Source organism: Cololabis saira, chromosome 19, assembly GCF_033807715.1.
Source record: "Cololabis saira isolate AMF1-May2022 chromosome 19, fColSai1.1, whole genome shotgun sequence".
NCBI classification, from domain to species: domain Eukaryota; kingdom Metazoa; phylum Chordata; class Actinopteri; order Beloniformes; family Belonidae; genus Cololabis; species Cololabis saira.
This window is the reverse complement of record NC_084605.1, coordinates 33,513,616-33,535,535: the sequence shown is the minus strand read 5'-3', so window position 1 is coordinate 33,535,535 and position 21,920 is coordinate 33,513,616. Positions and strand designations below refer to the sequence as shown.

Sequence of the window (21,920 nt, the reverse complement as noted above, 5' to 3'; positions counted from 1 at the left end):
TGTCCAGCCAGACCAGATGGAGGACACAGAGGGGGTCAGGTTTGTTGTTATCTGGGACAATGTCAGTTTCCACCGGGCTGCTCTGGTCCATGAGTGGTTCAGGGTCCATCCTGAAGTTGATGTCCTATATCTCCCTCCATACTCTCCCTTCCTCAACCCAATTGAGGAGTTTTTCTCTGCCTGGAGATGGAAGGTATATGAGAGAAATCCTCAGACACGGATCCCACTGATGCAGGCCATGGAGGACGCATGTGGCGATGTCACTGCTGAGGCCTGTCAAGGCTTCATGCGGCGTTGTAGGAGATTGTTCCCCCGCTGCTCGGCCAGGGAGAACATCGCCTGCGACGTGGATGAGGTCCTGTGGCCAGCCAGGGATGAAAGGCAGGATACAGCCTAATACTTTTGTTCTGTTTCTATTTTCTGTCAAGTTTTCATCCACAGCTTGCTGTGATGTCCAGTGGACTGCACATTTTGAGTCCAAATAAAATATTATTTGTTGTTACAGTAAAGAACTGTTTTCTTTTTGAGTAGCCTATACATAAGAATACTATATGGTGATATACAACAGCTGAGGGTGTAACACTGAACATACAAATGCATGATTCTACTGAGACATTCAGTAGAATCCATTCTGCACATCAGTGCAGGGTGCTTAGAAATGTCTACTCAAATGATGTAAGTGTTTGGCATTTGAGAAGGAAATACCATTTAGTGAAGAGTTAACACTGTTTTGAGGGTAGAGTGTGCTTTTGCAAGAGAAGTGTAGGATTTTGCGTTTTGTGTGTGAGTTTTGTAATTTGTGTTTAGCATTTTGAGAAAGTGAGGTAGTCTATCAGGAAATGTGTTTAAACAATTGTGAAAAACTGTAAACCTGTCTTATAAACATGCCCTAGTAAGGTACATCTGCAGCACCTAACTTTAAATAAGACACACAACTGAATTGTCAAATATATACTTTTATTTAAAATGCAGTTACACTGACACACGTATTATTTTACACATTCACATGGTCTATTTTTTTATGTTTTTTTTCCCAGCTTTTCTGCTTTGGTGGCAGCTGTGCAGCTTTCAGTTCGTCATAACTACGAACTGCCCTTTTTACTTAAAGTACACATACAGTACAAAGTTAAAAGCACCTGCAGGGACCCTATCCACACTAGCACTTAAGTGGACTAAAATGAGTCTGTCAGAGGATTAAAATAGCTATTTATTTTGACACGGGTCTATTGCCCCCTGTGCCAGTATTAGCTGCTCCAAACTGCTTTGATTCACATTGTTTTCATCTAACAAAAGCTACAAAGTTGTTTTAACTCTGACATGTTCTTTCAACACACTGCTGATTGTTAGGGTAAACCAAGCCAGATCATCTATGGATACCCTGTATGATGAATTTGCTTGGAGTGATGCTGAAATCACTGCTCCTCACTCTCAGTGCTCTTCAGATATCTGACTCGCCAGCATCCCCTTTTCCCTTTGGCTGCCTCCAGTTGGCGTAGATGGACTCCTCGTAATCTCCGATCCCTTCAAACTCAGCATCAGGAGACTCGGACGCCAGTAATGCAGCTTCCTCCAGTCCAAGAAAATCCTGGGAAAAACACATCGGGTATGACTGAAGCGTCTAAACTTAGCAAAAAAAAGCAAGGAAATTTGTGCTTGGTAGATTATTTCTTTGTTGTAACAAGGATTCTTGGCAATCAATCTTTTACTGTTGGAAGGCCTGTTTCTTTACCTTTTAAATGGTGCCATATTTGTAAGGAACATGTATTTGTTGGATGAGTAGCAGAGTTGAATATTTGGGTTGCATCCATGAAACAATTTGCCAAATTTACTCTGCCAATGCCAAACAACTTTTTTTGGCATTAACTTTAATTAAATAACTATGCAAACTATCAGGAAGTGTACTGTAGAATATTTAAGTTTTGCATATTCAATTAACTGAATTTGTGAGTTTGTATCTTATTTTTCTGACATGTACCATGCATCCTGTAAATTCTTACAGTGCTCGCAATAAATATATATATATTAAAAAAAAACTTTAATTTGGTGGATTGGATTGAAGTTTGAAGAAATTACACATATTGTCAATTTAAAATGCTGGTCACCAGCCTGGTCACACGGCTTCAACGAGCGTTTGTCGCAGGTCAGCCAACGTAGTTGTGTTGGTCACTCTGGCACGAACGGCATGCCAAAGCTGATCCTACAAGTGTTTAATGGGGTTGAGGTCAGGACTGCTGGCAGTCCTTTCCGTCCTTTCCACTCCCAAACTCCGGAGGTAGTCTCTGATAAACCTGCTCAGTGGGGACAAGCATTGTCATCTTGGAGGAGAGAGTTCATTTCCAGCCTGTGGAGATATGGGATTGCCACTGTTGCAGAATCTCATCTCCATATCTCTCTGCATTGAGATTGCCTCCAATGATGACAAGCCTTGTTTTTTCTCTGAGGGAGTTCCCCCACCACACCATCATACTGTCTCCACCAAAAGATGCTGCACTCTATCGGTGCATCAACCAGCATAGCGCTCTTGTGAACTCAAAAGAAAAAATGCAGGCACTCTGGTGGATTGAAAAAAGTTAAAAACCCTTTATTTTGACTGGGTTACATCTAAAAAAACAACGTGTGTCGGTTTCCAGCTTCAAAAATTGTAACACTACTCATGTTGTATACCGACTTGAATGTATCTGTGGTTATTTTACGTAGGCCTTGCAAAGAGAAGATTGAGGGACAGGGTGGCTGAACATAAATATGCCATTCGTACTAGAAATGTGAACTACCCAATGGCCAAACATTATATGGAGGCACAACACACAGATGACTCTTCTCTACAAGTTTCAGGGATTGAGGTGATCAGTGTGGATGCGAGGAGTGGGGACAGAGTCAGGGCCTCAAGCAGAGAGAGGCTCATTGGATTCATGTCCTGAAGGCCACCAGCTTCCCTGGCCTCAATGAGGATTTTGACCTTTCATCTTTTCTATGATTTAGCCATTTTTTTGGAAGATTATTTGTCTTCTTCTGTTGGGATTCTTTGTCTGCATTGATATTCTGTTTTGTCATTACTGTTTTGTCATTACTTTTTAGGCCATTTTGTGATTTATTGTCATGTTTTGTTTAAGGGAGGGGAGATTTTCTTTATATATTTAGTTTTATTATTCTTTGTATGGTTTTCATTTTGGCACCCATGATTTACGTTATACTGCTACAATGTGTAACTTAACACTTAACACATTAACAGTCAATTGATTTAGTTTGATTGTTCAGGAAGCACAATATGTGGCTGCTCCTGCCGGCGCCTCCTTCAGGCCTGGAGGAGAACTGCATAGACCTGAGGAGCCACAGCTGAACTGAATCCCCTACAATTATGTTTGGTTTTTGTCTCTTGTCTCCATACACCCTGAGGAAGGCGCAAGCCGACACGCGTTGGTGTTTTTTTTTTAGATGTAACCCAGTCAAAATAAAGGGTTTTTAACTTTTTTCAATCCACCAGAGTGCCTGCATTTATTCTTTTGAGTTCACTGTTGCACCCATTGCAAGAGCACCGGTGGTTGTGGGGACACCAGCAGCGCTCCTGTTATTCTGTTTTTTTTCAGCATAGCGCTCTCTTTGACCCTACATTCCAACTGCTGTAGTCAGAATCTGACTCATTGCTGAACATAACGTTCCTCCATAAGGTTCCAGTGCTTGTGTTGCCAACAGCAGGGCAAAAGGGCCTGACGGTGACGGGGAGTCATGGCAGGCCTCCTGGCAGCCCTATGAGACCGGAGATTGGCTGCATGCAGCCCGTTACGGATTGTCTGGGCAGAGAGCCATCGGGCATATCGTCCTGCAGATCTGTAGAAGACAGCCTACGTACCACGCTGACAGGGTGAGGAGACTGTCTTCTTGGGACGCCTATTTTGCAGCCTGTTTCTGACATCATTTTGGCAGAGAAGATATGGCACATTTTACATGGATGCAACCTACATATTCAGCTCTGCTGCTCATCCCACAAATGCATGTTCCTTACAAATGTTGCACCATTTAGAAAGGAAATAAACAATCTTTCTAAAGGTATAAAATGTATTGCCAAGAAGCATTGTTACAACAAATCAATAATCTACCAAACACAAATTTCCTTACTATTTGTGCAAAATGTAAAGGTATGAAAGAGCACTTTTTGATGTTTCATACTCATTTCACAAACATTATATATATCAGATGCTATAGGTACTATAAATATACATTTTTAAAGGTTATCTTTTTAACCAAACAAAAAAGAAAAAGAAAGCCCAGAGTGCTCAGAAGGTTCATCTAAGTCGTGTGACGAAGGTGCTCTTTGGTGGGAAAAAGGATATCAAAAAAGAAGAAAAATCCAAGGCACTCTTCTTCAAATATAAAAAGCCTTTATTTAAATTGGCTATTTCATGTAGAAAAGGTTAAAAAAATGGGTTACAGCCCACGCGTTTTCGGCCACAGCCTTCCTCAGGGTGGCATTGAGTGTTACACCCTGAGGAAGGCTGTGGCCGAAACGCGTGGGCTGTAACCCATTTTTTTAACCTTTTCTACATGAAATAGCCAATTTAAATAAAGGCTTTTTATATTTGCAGAACAGTGCCTTGGATTTTTCTTGTTTTTTCTCATTTTTTGTTATCTTTTTATCATTTAGGGTTATATAAAACCTTTTTGTAGTAGGCCTCTGAAGGAATCATGAAGCTGAGTCTGTTAAATCAAAGATGTTGACAACTGTGTTACCTGACACATCATGGGTCAAAATATCTGTTTTAATCTCACCTCAATATCCTGCTCTATGTACATTTCTGCATATCTCAACATCTGCTTTTGAGTGTTGGTGTGGTTGTAGTGTTTCACAGCTTCCTGTAAAAACACAAATATCAACAATCAGAAACTAATGTGTATGTATCACTTCATCAAAGTCTATGCTTATTTAATTGTAAAACTAGAGCTGTGGTTTCGGAGTGAATGCAGATATTTTGACAAAGTTCCATCCTCTTACCGTTCGCGGGGTGAAGTGGTCAGACTGGAGGCCCCACTGTTCACTATAGGCTTCATAATACAACATGTTCTGCTTCATGACGTTGTCTTCAGGCTCAAACAGGAAGTAGCTGTACGCACACGGCGCGGCTCTGCGGCCGTCATTCACTGATCAGAGGAGATGGCAGATACAGATGTTTGACAGCAGTAAGTCGTGACAGGGAATGCCAAACACAGCTGGAACCCTCTGGGAACTTACATTTGTAGTAGGCGTACTGGAGGTAATGGTAAATGGTGGCCACAAAGTTCTCAACAAAGTAGCCGCCAACATTGGGCTTCAGGTTTTCCTCACACCTTAGCTTGCACTTTAATGTGTCGACATAAACTTCTGGAAAAAACATTTTGAATATACTCAGTTAAGATGAAACTTTGTATTGAACTTGTTGATACAAGTTCATTTACAGTCCATATAAAAATATTAAGACAGATTTAAAGGAAGGGGCAGGCATGTTTTTGTCATTTGTAAGTGTAATGATGCTGCTGTAGACTAACCTGCTATGATGGTGTAGAAGTCCTTGTCTGGTGAAAGCTGGCTGACGGCCTCACAGCTGGCCTGACAGAGGTCAAACTCCTGCAGGTAGAGCTGCAGAGCTTCCTCCAGGTGTTCAACGCCGCTGCCATAGTCCCCCGAGCTGACCAGCGTCACTCCTCTCACAAAGGAGGCCTGGGAAGAACATGCTTCATGTCACGGTTCTAATGGTGAAGCAAAAGTACAGCTCATTTCTGTGTGTTACCTGGGTGAGCTTCATAAGACCTCCATGTGTAACCAGTACTGGAGGTGAGGGGGGATGAGGGGGGATGGCATCCCCCCTGAAATAAAAACGGTCCAAATCATCCCCCCTGTAAAACTGCCATCCCCTCTTTCCATCCCTTATGTCATTTCATCAATGAATGTGGTTTTACTGCTATTTCAACATTTAGAGTCATCACCAGAAAAATAACACCAGAAAAATGTGACAATTTTCACCTGTATCAGGTAAATTTTCACTTGAAATAAGTAGGAAAATCTGCCAGTGGAACAAGATTTATCTTCTTATTACAAGCAAAAAAATCTTGTTCCACTGGCAGATTTTTCTACTTATTTTAAGTGAAAATCTATTGAAACAGGTGAAAATTGTTGTTTTTTTCCAGTGATGAGTCTTGTTTTAAGTGTAATGAGATTTTTTTACTAAAATGAGACATTTTAACTAGAAATAGGACAAATATTCTTGTTAAGATTTTGATTTTTTGCAGTGATCCATTTTACTTATCCTGTGAGTCATATTGATAAGTTCAGAAAACTGTTTTTTATTGTTGTGTTTTGATGTATTAGATGTAAGCCCAGTGGATATTTAAAGCTTACAGAAGGCTGTTGCTTAACTGCTGCTATGTCATTCCTGCAGTATTTCTGCAGGTGTTTTGGTCAGTGCTATTATTTGTAATATATTATATTATTTGTAATCAGCACAAATTATCTGTCCCCATATGATAAAATCCACCATCCCCCCTGATTTTTTTTTTACAACTCGAGTACTGTGTGTAACCAATTATAGACTTTTTTTACATTTAATTCATGAAATAATATAGTAAAAGTGCATTATTACTGCACTAAAAACAGTCAAATGTTTAAAACCTCATTGGTGTTGGGCTTGCGTTTTCCTTTGTTCATTTCTCAGTGCATCAATTGTCCAAATATTTGCAGAAATGAAGAATAAGCTGTATAGTATGAGGGACAGCAGTGGAGCTGTTCTCACCTCATGGGGCTGCTCCTCTAGGTCAATGAGGAAGCCACTCAGGTCGTACTCCTTCTTGTATTCCTCCATGAGTTGGCTCATCTCCTGGTCCTCTGGGTTCCTCTGGAGGAAAGTGAAGGCACACGGGACAGCCCTCTGCAGGTTGTTCAGCTGTGGACACAGTGAGAATGGGGTTTTCTGATAGTTAAACTGGAAGATTGTGTAAAGTGTAGAAGCCCAAATTAACCAGCAACTTTGATAAAGTTTCACTAACTGCAGCTGGAATTAAAAACCTGCATCATGCATCAGTGATTCAGGCAGACAAGCAGAGAACCAACATGCTCGGAGCCTGTGGGAATGAGCTCCTGAGAACCAAAGACGTGCAGCCCTCCATCAGTCAGGTCCTGATTGATAGTCATCAGCTAGAAGTCACCAGACACACTGAAGCCTGTTGGAAGTTTATTAAAGGACCTGATTAACCTGTAGAAGCTCTAACCTGAAGCAGACACTAAACTTTTTTTACTTAATTTCCTTCTGTCATACCTGTTAAGACATTAAAATGGTTGTGTGCTGACAGTCTTTTTCCAATCTGTGTTAGTTTGAATAGTAGTAGTCGTAGTAGTAAGAGTGGCTGAATCTTTCAGTTAAGAAATACCAACTGGTCTGGGTTCTTACATATCGGGTTGAGACTTTTTTTTTTTTTTTTTACTTTTTTTGTATTTTGACATAACAGAACACTTTTCTTTTTTTTTACATAATAAATATATAATATATATATATATATATATATATATATATATATATATATATATATATATATATGTGTGTTACCAGTAAAAATAACAAATACAATACATATAAACAAACACAGCAAACAGGGTCATCTAGATCAGTGGTTCCCAAGCTTTTTTCCTTGGAGCCCCCCCTACTTGTGTCTAAGACCAGCCAGGCCCCCCGACCCGTACGTACTAGCCACAAAATAGTCTTTAATTGAAAAAATTAACATTAATTATGTTTTTCTGATACATTTCTCTTTGGTTTACTCTGTATACATATGACTTTGTTTTTCTCCAATGTCACCAATGTATAAAATACGCACAAAAGGACATAAAAATATTTCTGAAAAATGTCTCTTTTAATATGAGACCAACATTTTTCCTTTAACAACCTGTCGGAGTAGATTAAATTTTGAGTAATGATATAATATTAAGGAATGAAATAATTTCCTGTGTTTGTCACCAGTGTATAAAAAACACAAAAAATATTCAGACATTCATAAATTATTCCTAACAATGTCTTATGAATGACTCATTCGCAAATATAATTTTTACAACTGCATCATTTTAAAGCAGACAAAGTTTCGCACCCCCCCAGAGATCTCTGGCGCCCCCCCAGGGGGGGCCCGGACCCCAGGTTGGGAGACACTGATCTAGATCAAAAGAAAAAATGTCTTCATCAATTTTAAGATTATGGGCGGGTTGGAGTAGCGGCTTTGGTTTGGGGTCCTTTCATGTTCATAACAGTCTTTCTATGATAATCCCTTATTCATGTAGCATTTACATACATCATGTTATATATCCTCAGACAGTAAACAAACATCCTTATAACATGTCATCCCAAATCCAATTCAAGTAATGTCTCCATTTCCTCCAGCACTTGTTTCCCTCGCCTGATTCATGTCTGAGGGAGAACGTTAGTTGTTCCATATTCTGGATTTCTTTAACTATTTCTATCCCTTCTGAAATTGTTGAACACTCCCGGCTCAGCCATTTCCTGGTTATTGCCTTTTTACTACTTGATAACAGTATTTTCAGTAAATACTTACCGTATATTGTTTGTCCAGCCCAATTGGTATGTTCCCTAAGTAAATAATTTCAAAACTAAAATCCAGCTGTAAGTCAGTTATTGTTCTAATTGCTATTACTACATCAACCCAGTATGTGGAGATGTTGGGGCTCTCCCAAAATACAAGACTGTCTCAGAAAATTAGAATATTGTGATCAAGTTCTTTATTTTCTGTAATGCAATTTAAAAAAAAAAAAAAAAAAAAAAATAATGTCATACATTCTGGATTCATTACAAATCAACAGAAATATTGCAAGCCTTTTATTATTTTAATATTGCTGATTATGGCTTACAGTTTAAGATTCCCAGAATATTCTATTTTTTTTAGATAGGATATTTGAGTTTTCTTAAACTGTAAGCCATGATCAGCAATATTAAAATAATAAAAGGCTTGCAATATTTCAGTTGATTTGTAATCCAGAATGTATGACATTTTTGCATTACAGAAAATAAATGACTTCATCACAATATTCTAATTTTCTGAGATAGTCCTGTATATGGTAAAGGCCAGAAGACATATTTCCACATTCTCTCCAACACTGTCGTATTCAGGGTTGTTAGTCTATGAACTCTTGATTTTAGGAGTTATAAAGTACCTGAGTGTTCTTCCAGGTAAATTGTCTCCACAGATTAGAACTAGAGGTGGTGGAGTGTGTTCTGCAAATGTTTAGTCATCTTCAGTTAAACGTATGTCTGCTTCCTTCTCCCATCTGGATTTGATCATCAAATCCAGATGGGAGAAGGAAGCAGCATACAATGTACATCATATTTTGATGTACATTGTAGAGTGGCCTTTGTCCAATTGTTAGGCAGAATAGATTCTGGAAATAAGTTTGTCCGTATTACTTTTATATGCCTTAGTAAATATCTTTATCAAATTCATTTCCTCCTCTCCAGTGGGTTGAGACTTTTAAGTTATGAAAAAAATGTTTGTCGTCATGGAAGATGAAAAGGACACAGCTTATTTTAGTTAAGTTTTTGTCTTCCTTATTAAAATTCCCCTTCTAAGTGCGTCTTAACATTTACTGTAATTATTTCACAGGACGCACAATAATAATAATGTAAACACGGCTGCGATGCTTTGAATGGGAGTCCCATTAGCTGGGAGGGAATTCATAAAAATCGTGCACTTGGTGACAAGTTTTTGATATTTGGCATGGTGTTAGGTATGGATATACGGTTTTCAAAAACCACTGCAAACAAATTGGGCTGGCCCCCTAGTTTGCAGAAAATTCAAAATGAATCAATAAGCAATAAGGCGATAGAGGCAGAAATTAGGTGTTGAGTTTAAATATGCAGAGCTGATGTTTTTTGTGTGTTATTTTAATAAAATCCTATTCTTTCACTGTGACTTAGTTCTGAAGTTATTGTTCATCTTAAAATTGAATGAAGCCACTGTTCTCACCCAATGAGATTATTGACACAGTGATAGTGACCTGTCCAATAAACAGAAAACTGCATCCTTGGGGGTGAAAAAATGGGTCTAGAGCCTCTATAATCTTTCTACGTGACTTAATTCTAGGTTTTTGGGGCAAAAAATTACCTTGAAAATTACATTTGACCTTCAACATGACCTTGAAATAGGAGATTTATCTCAGAATTGAATCAAAAAGTAGAGAAAGCGACAACATACAACAATCTAGGAGCAAACCGGCCACTAGGGGGCCGTCCCAATTTGTTTGCGGTGGTTTTTGAAAACCTTATGTCCATAACTACCACCATGCCAAATATCAAAAACTTGTCACCAAGTGCACGATTTTCATGATTTTTTGACACATTCCCTCCCAGCTACATGCCTCACCTGTGCGTATGCATGGTGCAGGTATCTGTATGGATCCCTCCTGCTGTATTCCTGCAGCAGCTCCCTGCTGGGGACAGGCAGCTGCAGGGCCGGGAGCGTCTCCCTGCACTTCTTCTGGCACGACGCGCTCATCAGGACGTGCCAATAGACGCGCAGATCCGGGGATCCCGCTACAGGCGGCTGGTTGTGCGTGCTGTTGCTGCAGACTCGCATACAGTACCCGACACTGTCCCTCAGCAGCCGGCGCAGACGCAGACTCCGCTCCAAGTAGCGCACCGACTCCGTCCAGTTCCCCGCTGCGTAAAGCTGCAGCGCCGTCCCGTAGGCGGCGGCCAGTGGCATCAGCTCCTGCTCGGGGAAACGTCTGAAGCTGTAGCTCTCATACTGGCCCGAGGTGATGGCAAACATCACACACAGCAGGGTTGAAACAAAGTCTCTTTGTGCGCCCAATGGAAACATGATAATAATGATAATAATAACGACATCCCTTGTCCCCCCTCTTCCGTCCTCGTCTGTTCTAGTTTCTGGTGTGCGGGGTCTGTTTAGGTGCTCAAGGGTCTCAGGGAATTCCGGTATTGGGTCTTTAAAGAGCTGCTGGATCAGGTTTCTCCAAAAGACCAGCAGCTGACACCATAGCTGGCTTTTGAGGCTTTATAACAGAGGTGCGTGAAGAGAAGGAGGGAGGGTTTACGCACCGACTGGTCCTCCTCGGGTTTATGTTTGTGTGTGTACAAACAAACAGAGGCGTGCATTCCGATTGGAAAGTTTAGAAACTGAACTGCTGAAGTTTGAAACTGCTGACTAATCCTCTCAATGAATTCAATTCAATTGTATTTATATAGCGTCTATTATAGAAGTTGTCTCTAGGCGCTTTCCAGAGACCCAGAACATGACCCCATGGGCAATTATTGCATGTATTAAGCGTAAAGTGTGATGTATGATGTTGCATTATTTCTTTCAAAATAGTTCCCACATCTGTGCAATTAAAATATGTGATATTTCTTGAAGATGGACAGAAATAGGCTATCCCTTGATAAGCCGGACATCGACTAGACTCAACGGCAGGGGTGAAAAAATGAAACCATTGAGGCTTTCTGAGTACTTTTGGGCCCTGAGAGGCTTGTAGAGGCGTGTCTGTCCGTGACTGTCCAGAAAAGTCAAGACAAGACCCAAAGAGGCAGGGCATTGCTGTTTTTCAAAATAAAAGCCCTTCAAAATGTATCCAGTATACAGGACTGTCTCAGAAAATTTGAATATTGTGATAAAGTTCTTTATTTTCTGTAATGCAATTTAAAAAAAAAAAAAAAAAAAAAAAAAAAAACTAAAATGTCATACATTCTGGATTCATTACAAATCAACTGAAATATTGCAAGCCTTTTATTATTTTAATATTGCTGATTATGGTTTACAGTTTAAGATTAAGATTCCCAGAATATTCTAATTTTTGGAGATAGGATATTTGAGTTTTCTTAAGCTGTAAGCCATGATCAGCAATATTAAAATAATAAAAGGCTTGCAATATTTCAGTTGATTTGTAATGAATCCAGAATGTATGACCTTTTTGTTTTTGTAATTGCATTACAGAAAATCAATATTCTAATTTTTTTTGAGACAGTCCTGTATCTTCTTTTAAAAATAACCACAGGTCATAGGCTTACGTTCCTATTTTCTAAAATGATGCTTTCTTACGTTTTGGCCCTCCAATAAACATCTTAATTTCGTGTCATCCTCTTTGCTCCCTTTTATTTTTGTCAAGGAAGCTGTGCGCATTTCTAACTGTGGCAAATTTGAGAGCAGCCTTTTCCACTCCCTTCAACATTCCTGCCACTGGTGAGAGTGTGAGCAGCAGCCTGGAGGTTGTCCACGTTTACATCCCTCTGACGCCGAAGCCCCGCTCCACATTTCCGCGGAGCAGCGCATCCAACACGGGCCTCGTCCAGCACGCTCCCCGCCTTCATGCAACTTTAGTGCTTTAGACTTTTAACTTATTTCGACGAGTTTATTGTAAGAAAAAAAAATGTTTATCCTCTGTCTTGCCTTTTCCGTGCTCTCTACGCGGTTTTCCGTGGAGTGCAACCCCAGTCCCGTGTTGGGAGATGTAGTCGTGGACAGATACGTCATCCCCGCAAAGTGTCCCAGAGAGGCGAAGGACGGAGACAACGTTCGCTACCACTACAATGCTACATTCACCGATGGAAAAACTTTTGATTCGAGGTGAGTCTCTCTACTTTCTGTGCATTTCTGAAGTTATTAGTTTTTCTCCAGGCAGATCTGAAGCTGCAAGAGGCCCTGCAGCCACAGATGCAAAAGCGCGTCTCCAGCAGACAGGCAAATTAGATGAGTAAAAGTGCAGAAATCTGATTTTTCGAGTCGAAACAAGTTTGCACCATTAACGTTCAATCATCTACATGCATGCCCTGCAGATACTGACATCCTCTCAAAGTTGAACTACTTCTGACATTATCCTTTGTCCTGGTGAACGTCTTTGGTTTCCCCCGCAGCCATGAGAGAGGGGATGCCAAGGTGGGCCTGATCGGGGAGGGTCGCCTCATCGCCGGCCTGGACAAAGGCCTGAAGGGGATGTGTGTGAATGAGCGCAGGAAGGTCACCGTCCCCCCACACCTGGCCTATGGAAGCACCGGGGCAGGTAAAGGGCACTTTCTGCACTAATGACAGTACAACCATTTTCATGAACTTTGTATCTGAAATACCGTTACTTTGGTGTTTATTTAATTATGCATGTGTTTACAGATGCAAGCATGGTCATTACCTTAAAGGGGGCATATTACAAAATTAATGTGTATTTATGTGCTTGAGAACTTATACTTAAGTGTCAAAAAAAATTAAAAAAACTCCAACATCAAAACCATAATTTTGTTTGGGTCCACTGAGGGTTTAGGGACATCACAGACTCTGGTCGGACCAGAAAGGTTCCTTTTCTCCCCCACGTTTCTATTAGCAGGGGTCTTGGGTAAAACCTAGGAAGCTGGAACTGTAACCAGGAGCTCCCCCTCAGTCCTCTCAGGTATAAATGCCTCCATTACAGAGAAGGACCCAGTAGGATCAACCAGCTCTTTAAACTACCTCCATACCAGTTGGGGGCAGTAGTGCACTACCTTTGCTGTTTACCAACCACCTTGGTGTCTAAACCAGTGGTTCCCAAACTTTTTTTGCCAGGCCCCCCTTTTGTAGTAACAGAATTTTCGAGCCCCCCCCGACCCCAACACAGACACACACATCTTTTGCATTCAAATGCGAATGCAATTTATTTCATATATTCAACATATGTGCGAAAAAACTGTCCATCTCTGTGAAAATAGATTTTCAACCTGACCAGCTCACAGAGATTGAAACAACCACAATACAAACAGGAGCCAAAATCTGAACATTTGCTCTACAAAAATGACACCTTTAATCCCCACATGTTTCCAGTGATGTGAGTGGGCTTGCTTCATGTTTGCAACACATTTCTTTTTTTTCCTTTTTACTGTACAATACAGTATGCATTACTTTCAAAAAAAATTTCCAAAAATAACCAGCTCCCTGAGGAAAAAAACCAGCAGCAACAGCTAAACAAAAGAATCAAAATTTCAACAATTGCTCTGCAAAAATGTCAGCTTTAATCCCATACCTTTTCAGTGAGTGGGGTGGGCTTGTTTCATGTTACAGATCCTCTCAAACCGGTTGCAGGTGAGAGATTACCACATGCATCTACCTCAGTAGCACCGGGTAGTTGTGGGGCCTGAAGCAGCAGGTCCCCGGTTAGATTCCCGCCGGCCAGACCATTACTTCATGTCATTCCCCTTCTCTCTTCTGCCTATTTCCTGTCTCTCTCTCACTGCACATATGTGTTGAAGGCAAAATCTTAAAGAAATAAAAAATCTTTAAACATTTTTTTTATTTTTATTTTTTAATTAATCTACCTTCCAACCTCGCCACGCCCCCCCTAGGGGGCGCGCCCCCCGGTTTGGGGACCACTGGTCTAAACCAAGGCAGGTATTTGTTTCAACCCTGTGCAAGTCCCCAAAAATTCTCGTTGCATATGTCATATACGTATTGTTTCATGTCATACAGCATCTCAGGAAACTGTCCGCTTTTGGACTTTTTTTCTTTTTTTCTCTTTTTTTCTTTTTTTCCCTTTTTTTCTCTTTATTTCTTTTTTTTCTTTTTCTTTTTTCTTTTCTTTTTTCTTTTTCCTTTATTCTTTTTTTCTTCCTTTTTCCTTTCCTTTTTAATCTCGACATTTTGACTTTTTTCTCAAAATTTTGACTTTTTTCTCGACATTTCGACTTTTTTCTCGAAGTGCATAATGAAAAAAAAAATGTTCCCCCAGTTCTAACTAATATAGATACATGCATCATGTGTTGCCTTCATTCTAAGGCTTATACATACAAGACTTTTCATTTTTTGCGGCTCCAGACATATTTGTTTTTTGTGTTTTTGGTCCAATATGGCTCTTTCAACATTTTGGGTTGCCAACCCCTGGTTTAAACAAATGTTGATTTTGTATAAAACCATAATTGTCATTAGATCTCCACTGTAGTGACTTTTTACATAGTTTTATTCCTATATTTCATTCATACATTGATGTTTTAGAGGGCATGTATAGTCATGGAAACTTGCTGCCAAATCATGGAAATGTGTTGGTTAAAATGTGTATGAACCCTGTAAAATAGACATCTTAAAAAATATGATAAAATGAGCAGACTGTAGCATAAACCAAAACAACGAGCTTCTGGATATATAGTATATACAGTTACAGTGTACTTGTATGTACATGTAGAGACAAACACATAAGCTACAGCAGACGTTGATGGTACTGGGTCAGCAGCTGTTTACCGTACATCTCAGCTATGAGTTTGTTTTTTAATCTTTTTTTGAAGACAAAATGGGTTTCAAGTAAATTCTATTTATTTAGATGCTTTATATTGTAATACAGAAGTTCATAAAATCGCTAAATTCTTAAACTTTTAAGCTTGAAAATGTTATTCTTTAGTTAAATTGATGGGTCATTTAGGCTACCAGACTTCTACAGTGGTGAAGCCTTTCCTGTATTTACAGTTCCCAAATGCTTATAGAGTTGTAATGAAACATAATTATTGGGCACAATAGTTAACTGTTAACTGTTAAAAGTCAACTGTTTTGAAACATGTTTACATCATATTCAAAATGATAATTATTTTATTCTGTAGTTTTAAAAACTGCACATGCTGCCTATGTTCAGTGAAATATAGTACCGGTACTCATCTGGTTGGAATATTTTTGAATTTTACTCAATATACCAATAACATTTTTAAAATTTTGGGCTTGAATTATACTTGCATTGTTTATGACTTCAAACAAAACAGTTTAAAATCATCACAAAGTTCTTGATTCACTTGGGTCATAGTAGGTTTCTAGAATAAGCAGTAGCTGGTTTCTGGGTCAACATGAACTTATAGCTTAGTTTTGCTCTGGGCCTCTCGTCACTGAGGTGACCCAGCTCTGATGATGCTCTTATCATCACCTACTGTTGATATGCAAACTAAAATATCACGCTAATCACTTTTATACTACAAACCACATTCATACAGAATTATTTTAGTCTTGGTCAGGGAAACTCTCACATGTGGCCTCCAAGGAACACGCTGGAAACTGTCACGTGTCGGTGACGGTTAATTCGCTGCTTAACCTAGATTAAGTTTCAAACCAGTGTCTTCCATCTTGCCTCCATCCAACCATTTTTTCAGGGGAAGTGGTGCCTCCCGACACCACGCTGGTGTTTGACGTCCATCTCCTGGATTTGTGGAACAAGGCCGACATGGTCGTCACCAAATCTGTCAGCACTCCCAAGAACTGCAGACGCTCCGTGATGCGAACAGACTTTGTGCGTTACCACTTCAACGGCACTCTGCTCGATGGCACCATCTTTGACTCCAGGTGAATTCTGGGCAGGATAATTGTTGTATGATAGTTTTCTTGAATATTTTAACAATGTGTTGACTTTTTTTTTAAATGAATGAATATGTGTTAGATTTGGTTTTGCAAAGATGTCAATTAAGTTCATGCTTTAAATTTCAGTTCATCAAACCCTGTTTGATTGACGGCTGTGTGTCTGTATTGTGTTATCCAGGTTTGTCAGTGTGAAGTTCTGTGTTTGATTATGCGCTTATGTGAGCCCCACGTAGCTACACCAGGAAGCAGACTCACGACTCCCTGGTGGGTGAGGGGTGGCTCATTAAGGGCATGGACGAGGGCCTGTTGGGTATGTGCGTGGGGGAAATCAGAAACATTGTCGTCCCTCCGTTCAAAGCTTACGGGGAGAAGGGATCAGGTAAGAAATAAAAATGAAGATTTGAATGTTGTCATTATTCTCAGTAACAGCTTGTAGTAACTCTCTGAATCCTCAATGTACAAACATATTGGAGCACATTGAGCCAAATTGCAATGTCACCGGCTTAGCAAAGGTTCAAAGTTTAACCTGCAACTGAGGTTTAGCTTGAACAGAACTGCAATGTCCTAAAACAAATCTCACAACAACCACTAGAGGTCTCCCTTCATTCGTTTTTGATTTAAAACTTAAACACAGTTTTAAGTGATTTCTTCAACATAAGATATGTATGTGTCCCTGCACACTAATTTTGTTCTTAATTGCTCTCATTCAGTCCCATGTAATGTGCTTCCTCTACATTTAAGACCAAGATAAAAACAGATATTTGTAGAGTATCATGTATTCAGGTGGATGCACATCTGCCTGCATCTTGACACTTCCTGCCTGACTGTTTCCCGGACCGGTCCACGTGCGTTTGGCGGTCAAAACTTCATACATTTCTAAAAGGTCTAAGTTCTTGGTGCTGCTGGGTCGATGCTCAAGGAACATGCCTTTGAACTGGCCCCTCAGATTCAACATCTTTGTGTGTATCTTCATGATAAAAGAAAGAAAAAATTATTTCCAAGAAAAAATTATTTCCAAGTTCAAAACGTGTCAGATAAAGAGTACTTGCTCCAATTCACCTTCTCTTCTACAACTGCAGACCTCAGACGTTTGATTTTGTGGCCGTGGCTGTGGTGTCATGTGGAGCGTTTGAGTCTTTGGCCATGTCAATATCAGCCTTAATAATTGTGGTGTTCCAGACTGGGGCTGGGCGATATGGACCAAAAGTCATATCTCGATATTTCCTAGCTGAATGGTGATACTCGATATATATCGATATTTTTTCCATGACGTAATTGGGGTTTCCCCCAAAGCATTATAGCATCTCTGTTAGCTTCATTTTTTCTGAGGCAAACCCTTAAAAAAAACAGTCAGTTTTAATACAAAGCCTCGTGCCAAATGTCACACAGGTTCCTTTATTAACAGAGGTCTGCACAATATCAAAATGTATAAAACAAATGAAATAAAAATAAACTGCCTGCATATATAGAATGAAAATGCTTCTTGAATAAAATAAAACAAATATCCCTTTCCTGCATAACAATTAAATTAAAATACACTGTGCAATTAATACAATGTAGACAGTAACAGGCAGACTTTTCCACTGAGGTTGACAGTTGTGCAAATAACAAAACATTTGTGCAAATCTCAAATAAAACATTCAAGTCAATTTGTCACAAAATAAGCTATATCAAAATCATAAAAAAAAAAAATTGTTTTTTTTCCTCGAATGATATTGTCTCGTACCATATCACGTTTGAAAATATATCGATATATATTAAAATCTCGATATATCGCCCAACCCTATGCAGTTCCATCTCGTCTAAACTGTCAGAGATAAGAGCTTTCTTCTTATGTAGCAGTTCACAAAGAAGTGATGTATCGAAAAAGGGACTCTGTGATTATTCTTGAAGAACATCTTTCAGATACATGAAAGTGAGCGAGCAAGGGATTTTAAACATTAAAAAGAAATTATTTTATATTTTACAATTTTCCTAGCCCAGTTCATCATATAATTGATATAACAGCAAAAATGAAAAACCCTAAACCATTTCTAGTCCCTTTACTCTGTTTTATCTGTACCTACATACGCCTGCGTTCTATTCTGGCCTTTCACTAACCAACGTGTTTTCTTTTAATCTTCCCTTGGGGAACAAAACTGATTTTAGGGTGAATAATGCTCGTTTCCTTTAAAATCTTCGGACATTAGTCTCAAACTGTTAAATGTGAAGTTTAAATCCTCCACTTGTGTTCTCCAGGTACAGAGATCCCCCCCCAGGCGACTCTGGTGTTCAACGTCCTGTTAGAGGACGTTCACAACCCTAAGGATAACATCACGGTTGAGAAGCAGGTGGTGCCCGAGTCGTGCAACCGCAGGTCCGTGGTGGGAGACTACGTTCGGTACCACTACAATGGAACCTTCCTGAACGGCATCACCTTTGACACCAGGTGAGATCAGATCACTGAGGAACAGAGTTGGCTGTTTTTTTCCCCACTTTTAATTCTCCAAACATGCCAACACTTTATGATAGAAGTGTATTTTTGACCTGCAAGAGCTCAGGGTTTGGTTTCTCCCCTAAACTGCACAGCTACCAGAGGAACACCACCTACAACACATACATAGGGATGGGGTATGTGATCGCGGGTATGGACCAGGGACTTCTGGGAGTCTGTATTGGGGAGAGGAGGAGGGTCATCATCCCCCCACACCTGGCATATGGAGAGAAAGGAGCTGGTGAGTTACTGCAGTGTTTCCCTGTGAAGTCCAGAAAAAGTCCCTCAAACCAAAAGAAACTCAAGAAATCCAGACAGCGTTTAATTTCTCTATTTTTGGCTGGCACTGATTGTCAGGGCAGAGCGAATCAGCCAGTGTTCAGTCAACAGTGGATGTGTACTCATGTTTTAACATTATGCTGTCCAGGTGATGTGATCCCCCCATCAGCTGTTTTGGTCTTTGACGTCCACGTCATCGACTTCCACAACCCCAACGACAAGGTGGACATCCACATCAGCTACAAACCTGACAAGTGCAACGACACCACTGACGTCAACGACCTCGTCCGCTACCACTACAACTGCACCCTGGTGGACGGCACTCGGCTCTTTTCCTCGTAAGTCATCATAACATGTTTTTTCTCAATTTTTAACAAATATTCAGAAAATGGTCAGACAAAATTGTTTTTAATTTGCATGATGACTTCCCTCCTCCCCAGACATGACTATGAAACCATTCAGGATGCCTTTCTGGGAGCAGACAAGGTAATTGATGGGCTGGACGAGGGCCTGCGGGGCATGTGTGCAGGAGAGAAGAGGGTGGTCACGGTGCCGCCGCACTTCGGACATGGAGAAAAAGGAGGTGAGACTTCTGTTTTACACCCTGGATGGGTAAAGATATGTTGAATGCTGAGCTATATATCACACATCTGAAGTGAACCAAACTTAAAGTGAAAATAAAATTGGAATTACGGTAATATAACTGTTGATCAATTAGGAGTATAAAATTCATGACAACGCAAAATATATGAAGGGATTACTGAATACAAAGTTAAAAGGTTTGCTCAAAGATACTCTATACAGAAGATCACGCATTACTGTTACTGCCAATGGTATGAAATGGTTTACACTTCCTGTCTCCTAAGTGGGCGTGGTCGCCCCTCTCCCCACATCGTTTTGGAACATACAACACTAGATACAGTACAACTTTAATATTTGCGCCTTATTTTGCCGCTCGTTTTTTTTTTATCTGCTACTTTAATGTTTTATATCAACCCAGTACAAGATCATCGGATCAGTCTTTTTTTCCCTTCCAAAAAGACTTCAATAATAACAATAACAGTATTATTAAGCAAAGAAGCAAGTTTTATTTTAATTTTAAATTTCATTTTATCCGATGGGAAAACGACTTTGGCAGTTCTGCAGTGACGACAACTCTGAGCAGAGCTATGTATTATTATTATATTATATTATTAGCTATGAGAGCCAAATCTCACGAGTGTGTTGCTCAGACAGAGACAGCTCTCAAACAAAGTTAATTTTCTCCTAATTTGTCGGTCTGAAAATTTCCATTTTGGTGTCAGAATGTTCAGGTTTGTGGCTTTTGAAAAATGGGTCCCATATTTACTTAGGTTACTATGGGGCAAAGGAATTGGTAATAATCTGTGCTCACGTTCACTTTTCCCATAGGACTCAATAGACTCAGGAGCTGCTGTTAGTCTCCTAAAGGGGCGGGGCAGTGGGGAAACCCACGTGACACAGATACAGGAAACAGAACCGTAGTGGGCTGTCTCGTTTATAAAACGTCTCTGATTTGCTCTTGTCTGTTAGCTGGTGGCGTGCCCGGCAGCGCTGTGCTGGTCTTCGACATCGAGCTGCTGAGCTTTGAGAAGGGCGTCCCCCCGGGTTACCTGTTCGTGTGGATCGGGGAGCCGCCTGCAGACCTGTTTGTGGCCATGGACGGGGACAAGAATGGAAGAGTGCCACAGGAGGAGGTACGTTTTTGATGCACCAACGACCATCACTGTTCCCTTTTAACATTAAGATTAGAGCGCCGAAATGTATGATTCTTTCAATAATTTGCAAGCAAAGGCTGAACTTTGTGATATCTCTGTTTACATGGTCTCATTGCCCCTCTTTGCTAGTCCCGTTCATTTTTACATGGTTGCCGAAACATTTTGAGAGGTTAGTTCATTCTCTATCATAGGTTTATATTCTGTACACCGGACACTGTGAAAGGAAGTTGGGTGTGACTGAAAATAAGAATTTTGTTCTCTTGGAAGGATTAAAATAATGAATCCCTGATGGTTGCATGAGAAAGTAATATTTTATTGTTGTGGTTATTGGTTGGGGGCACGATGGTGTAGTAACGATTACACCACCATGATTAACACTGTTGCCACAAGCTTGAAGCTTCCCAGCGCAATTTACTCTGGCTCCACCTGGTGGTGGTAATAGGAACAACACTCAAAAAAACCGTCAAAAAATTATTTGTTCTCAACTGATGTCATAATTAGATAAACAAAACGGAATCAAACCATCCTGTTATTAACAAGTGTTTCTGATTTCTGTCTTGACCTTCAGTTTGGGGATTTCATCGCGCTGCAGGTGGCAGAGGGCCATGGCCGCATAAAACCCGGAATGACCATGGAGCAGGTCGTCACTGACATGTTCCAAAACCAGGACCGCAATAAAGATGAAGCGATCACGGCTGATGAACTCAAAACTAAGATAGAAGAGGACAGGGAACGGGAAGAAGCGAGGCACGAGGAGTTGTGATAAAGATGACGTGTTTTGGTGCTCTCTCAGGGATAAAACCCAAAAGCTTAAATAGAAAACGAGAAAAACAAGCAACAAGAGACTCTTCCCAGTCAGTGTCATGGTTGAATATTTTTAATATTACATTGAATAATGTTATGAAATGTCGAGCAAACAGTACAAATGATATTTTTGGAGTTGTGTGTTGTGTGCATTGTGCTTTTTCTGTCTGAAAATGCAGTTTTTAAGCACCTTTATTTGTTCCTGAGAGTCATAAGTGAAAATGTTTGTAATAAAATAAAAGTTGTTACAGTTTTCAAAGACTTATCACCTTAAACAAAAACCGATACTCAAATTTTTCTCAGTTTTCAGG

General features: G+C 40.1%; 2 protein-coding genes across 2 annotated transcripts; one reads left to right on the top strand and one right to left on the bottom strand.

Moving 5' to 3' along the window:
* Positions 1 to 1,210: 1,210 nt before the first annotated feature.
* On the bottom strand, positions 1,211 to 10,842 carry LOC133419868 (endoplasmic reticulum protein SC65-like). The gene is made up of 7 exons (XM_061709335.1): positions 10,384 to 10,842; positions 6,759 to 6,908; positions 5,518 to 5,689; positions 5,225 to 5,353; positions 4,988 to 5,133; positions 4,765 to 4,848; positions 1,211 to 1,585 (listed from the first exon to the last, which is right to left on the bottom strand). Exons 1-7 carry the CDS (start codon positions 10,840 to 10,842, stop codon positions 1,439 to 1,441), a joined length of 1,287 nt encoding a protein of 428 aa, XP_061565319.1. The 3' UTR covers positions 1,211 to 1,438.
* Positions 10,843 to 12,218: 1,376 nt separating this feature from the next.
* On the top strand, positions 12,219 to 21,868 carry fkbp10b (FKBP prolyl isomerase 10b). The gene is made up of 10 exons (XM_061709334.1): positions 12,219 to 12,597; positions 12,885 to 13,030; positions 16,113 to 16,302; positions 16,551 to 16,696; positions 18,556 to 18,745; positions 18,886 to 19,031; positions 19,218 to 19,407; positions 19,510 to 19,652; positions 20,621 to 20,784; positions 21,374 to 21,868. The coding sequence occupies exons 1-10, from the start codon at positions 12,401 to 12,403 to the stop codon at positions 21,566 to 21,568; spliced, it is 1,707 nt and encodes a 568-aa protein (XP_061565318.1). The 5' UTR covers positions 12,219 to 12,400; the 3' UTR covers positions 21,569 to 21,868.
* Positions 21,869 to 21,920: the final 52 nt, after the last annotated feature.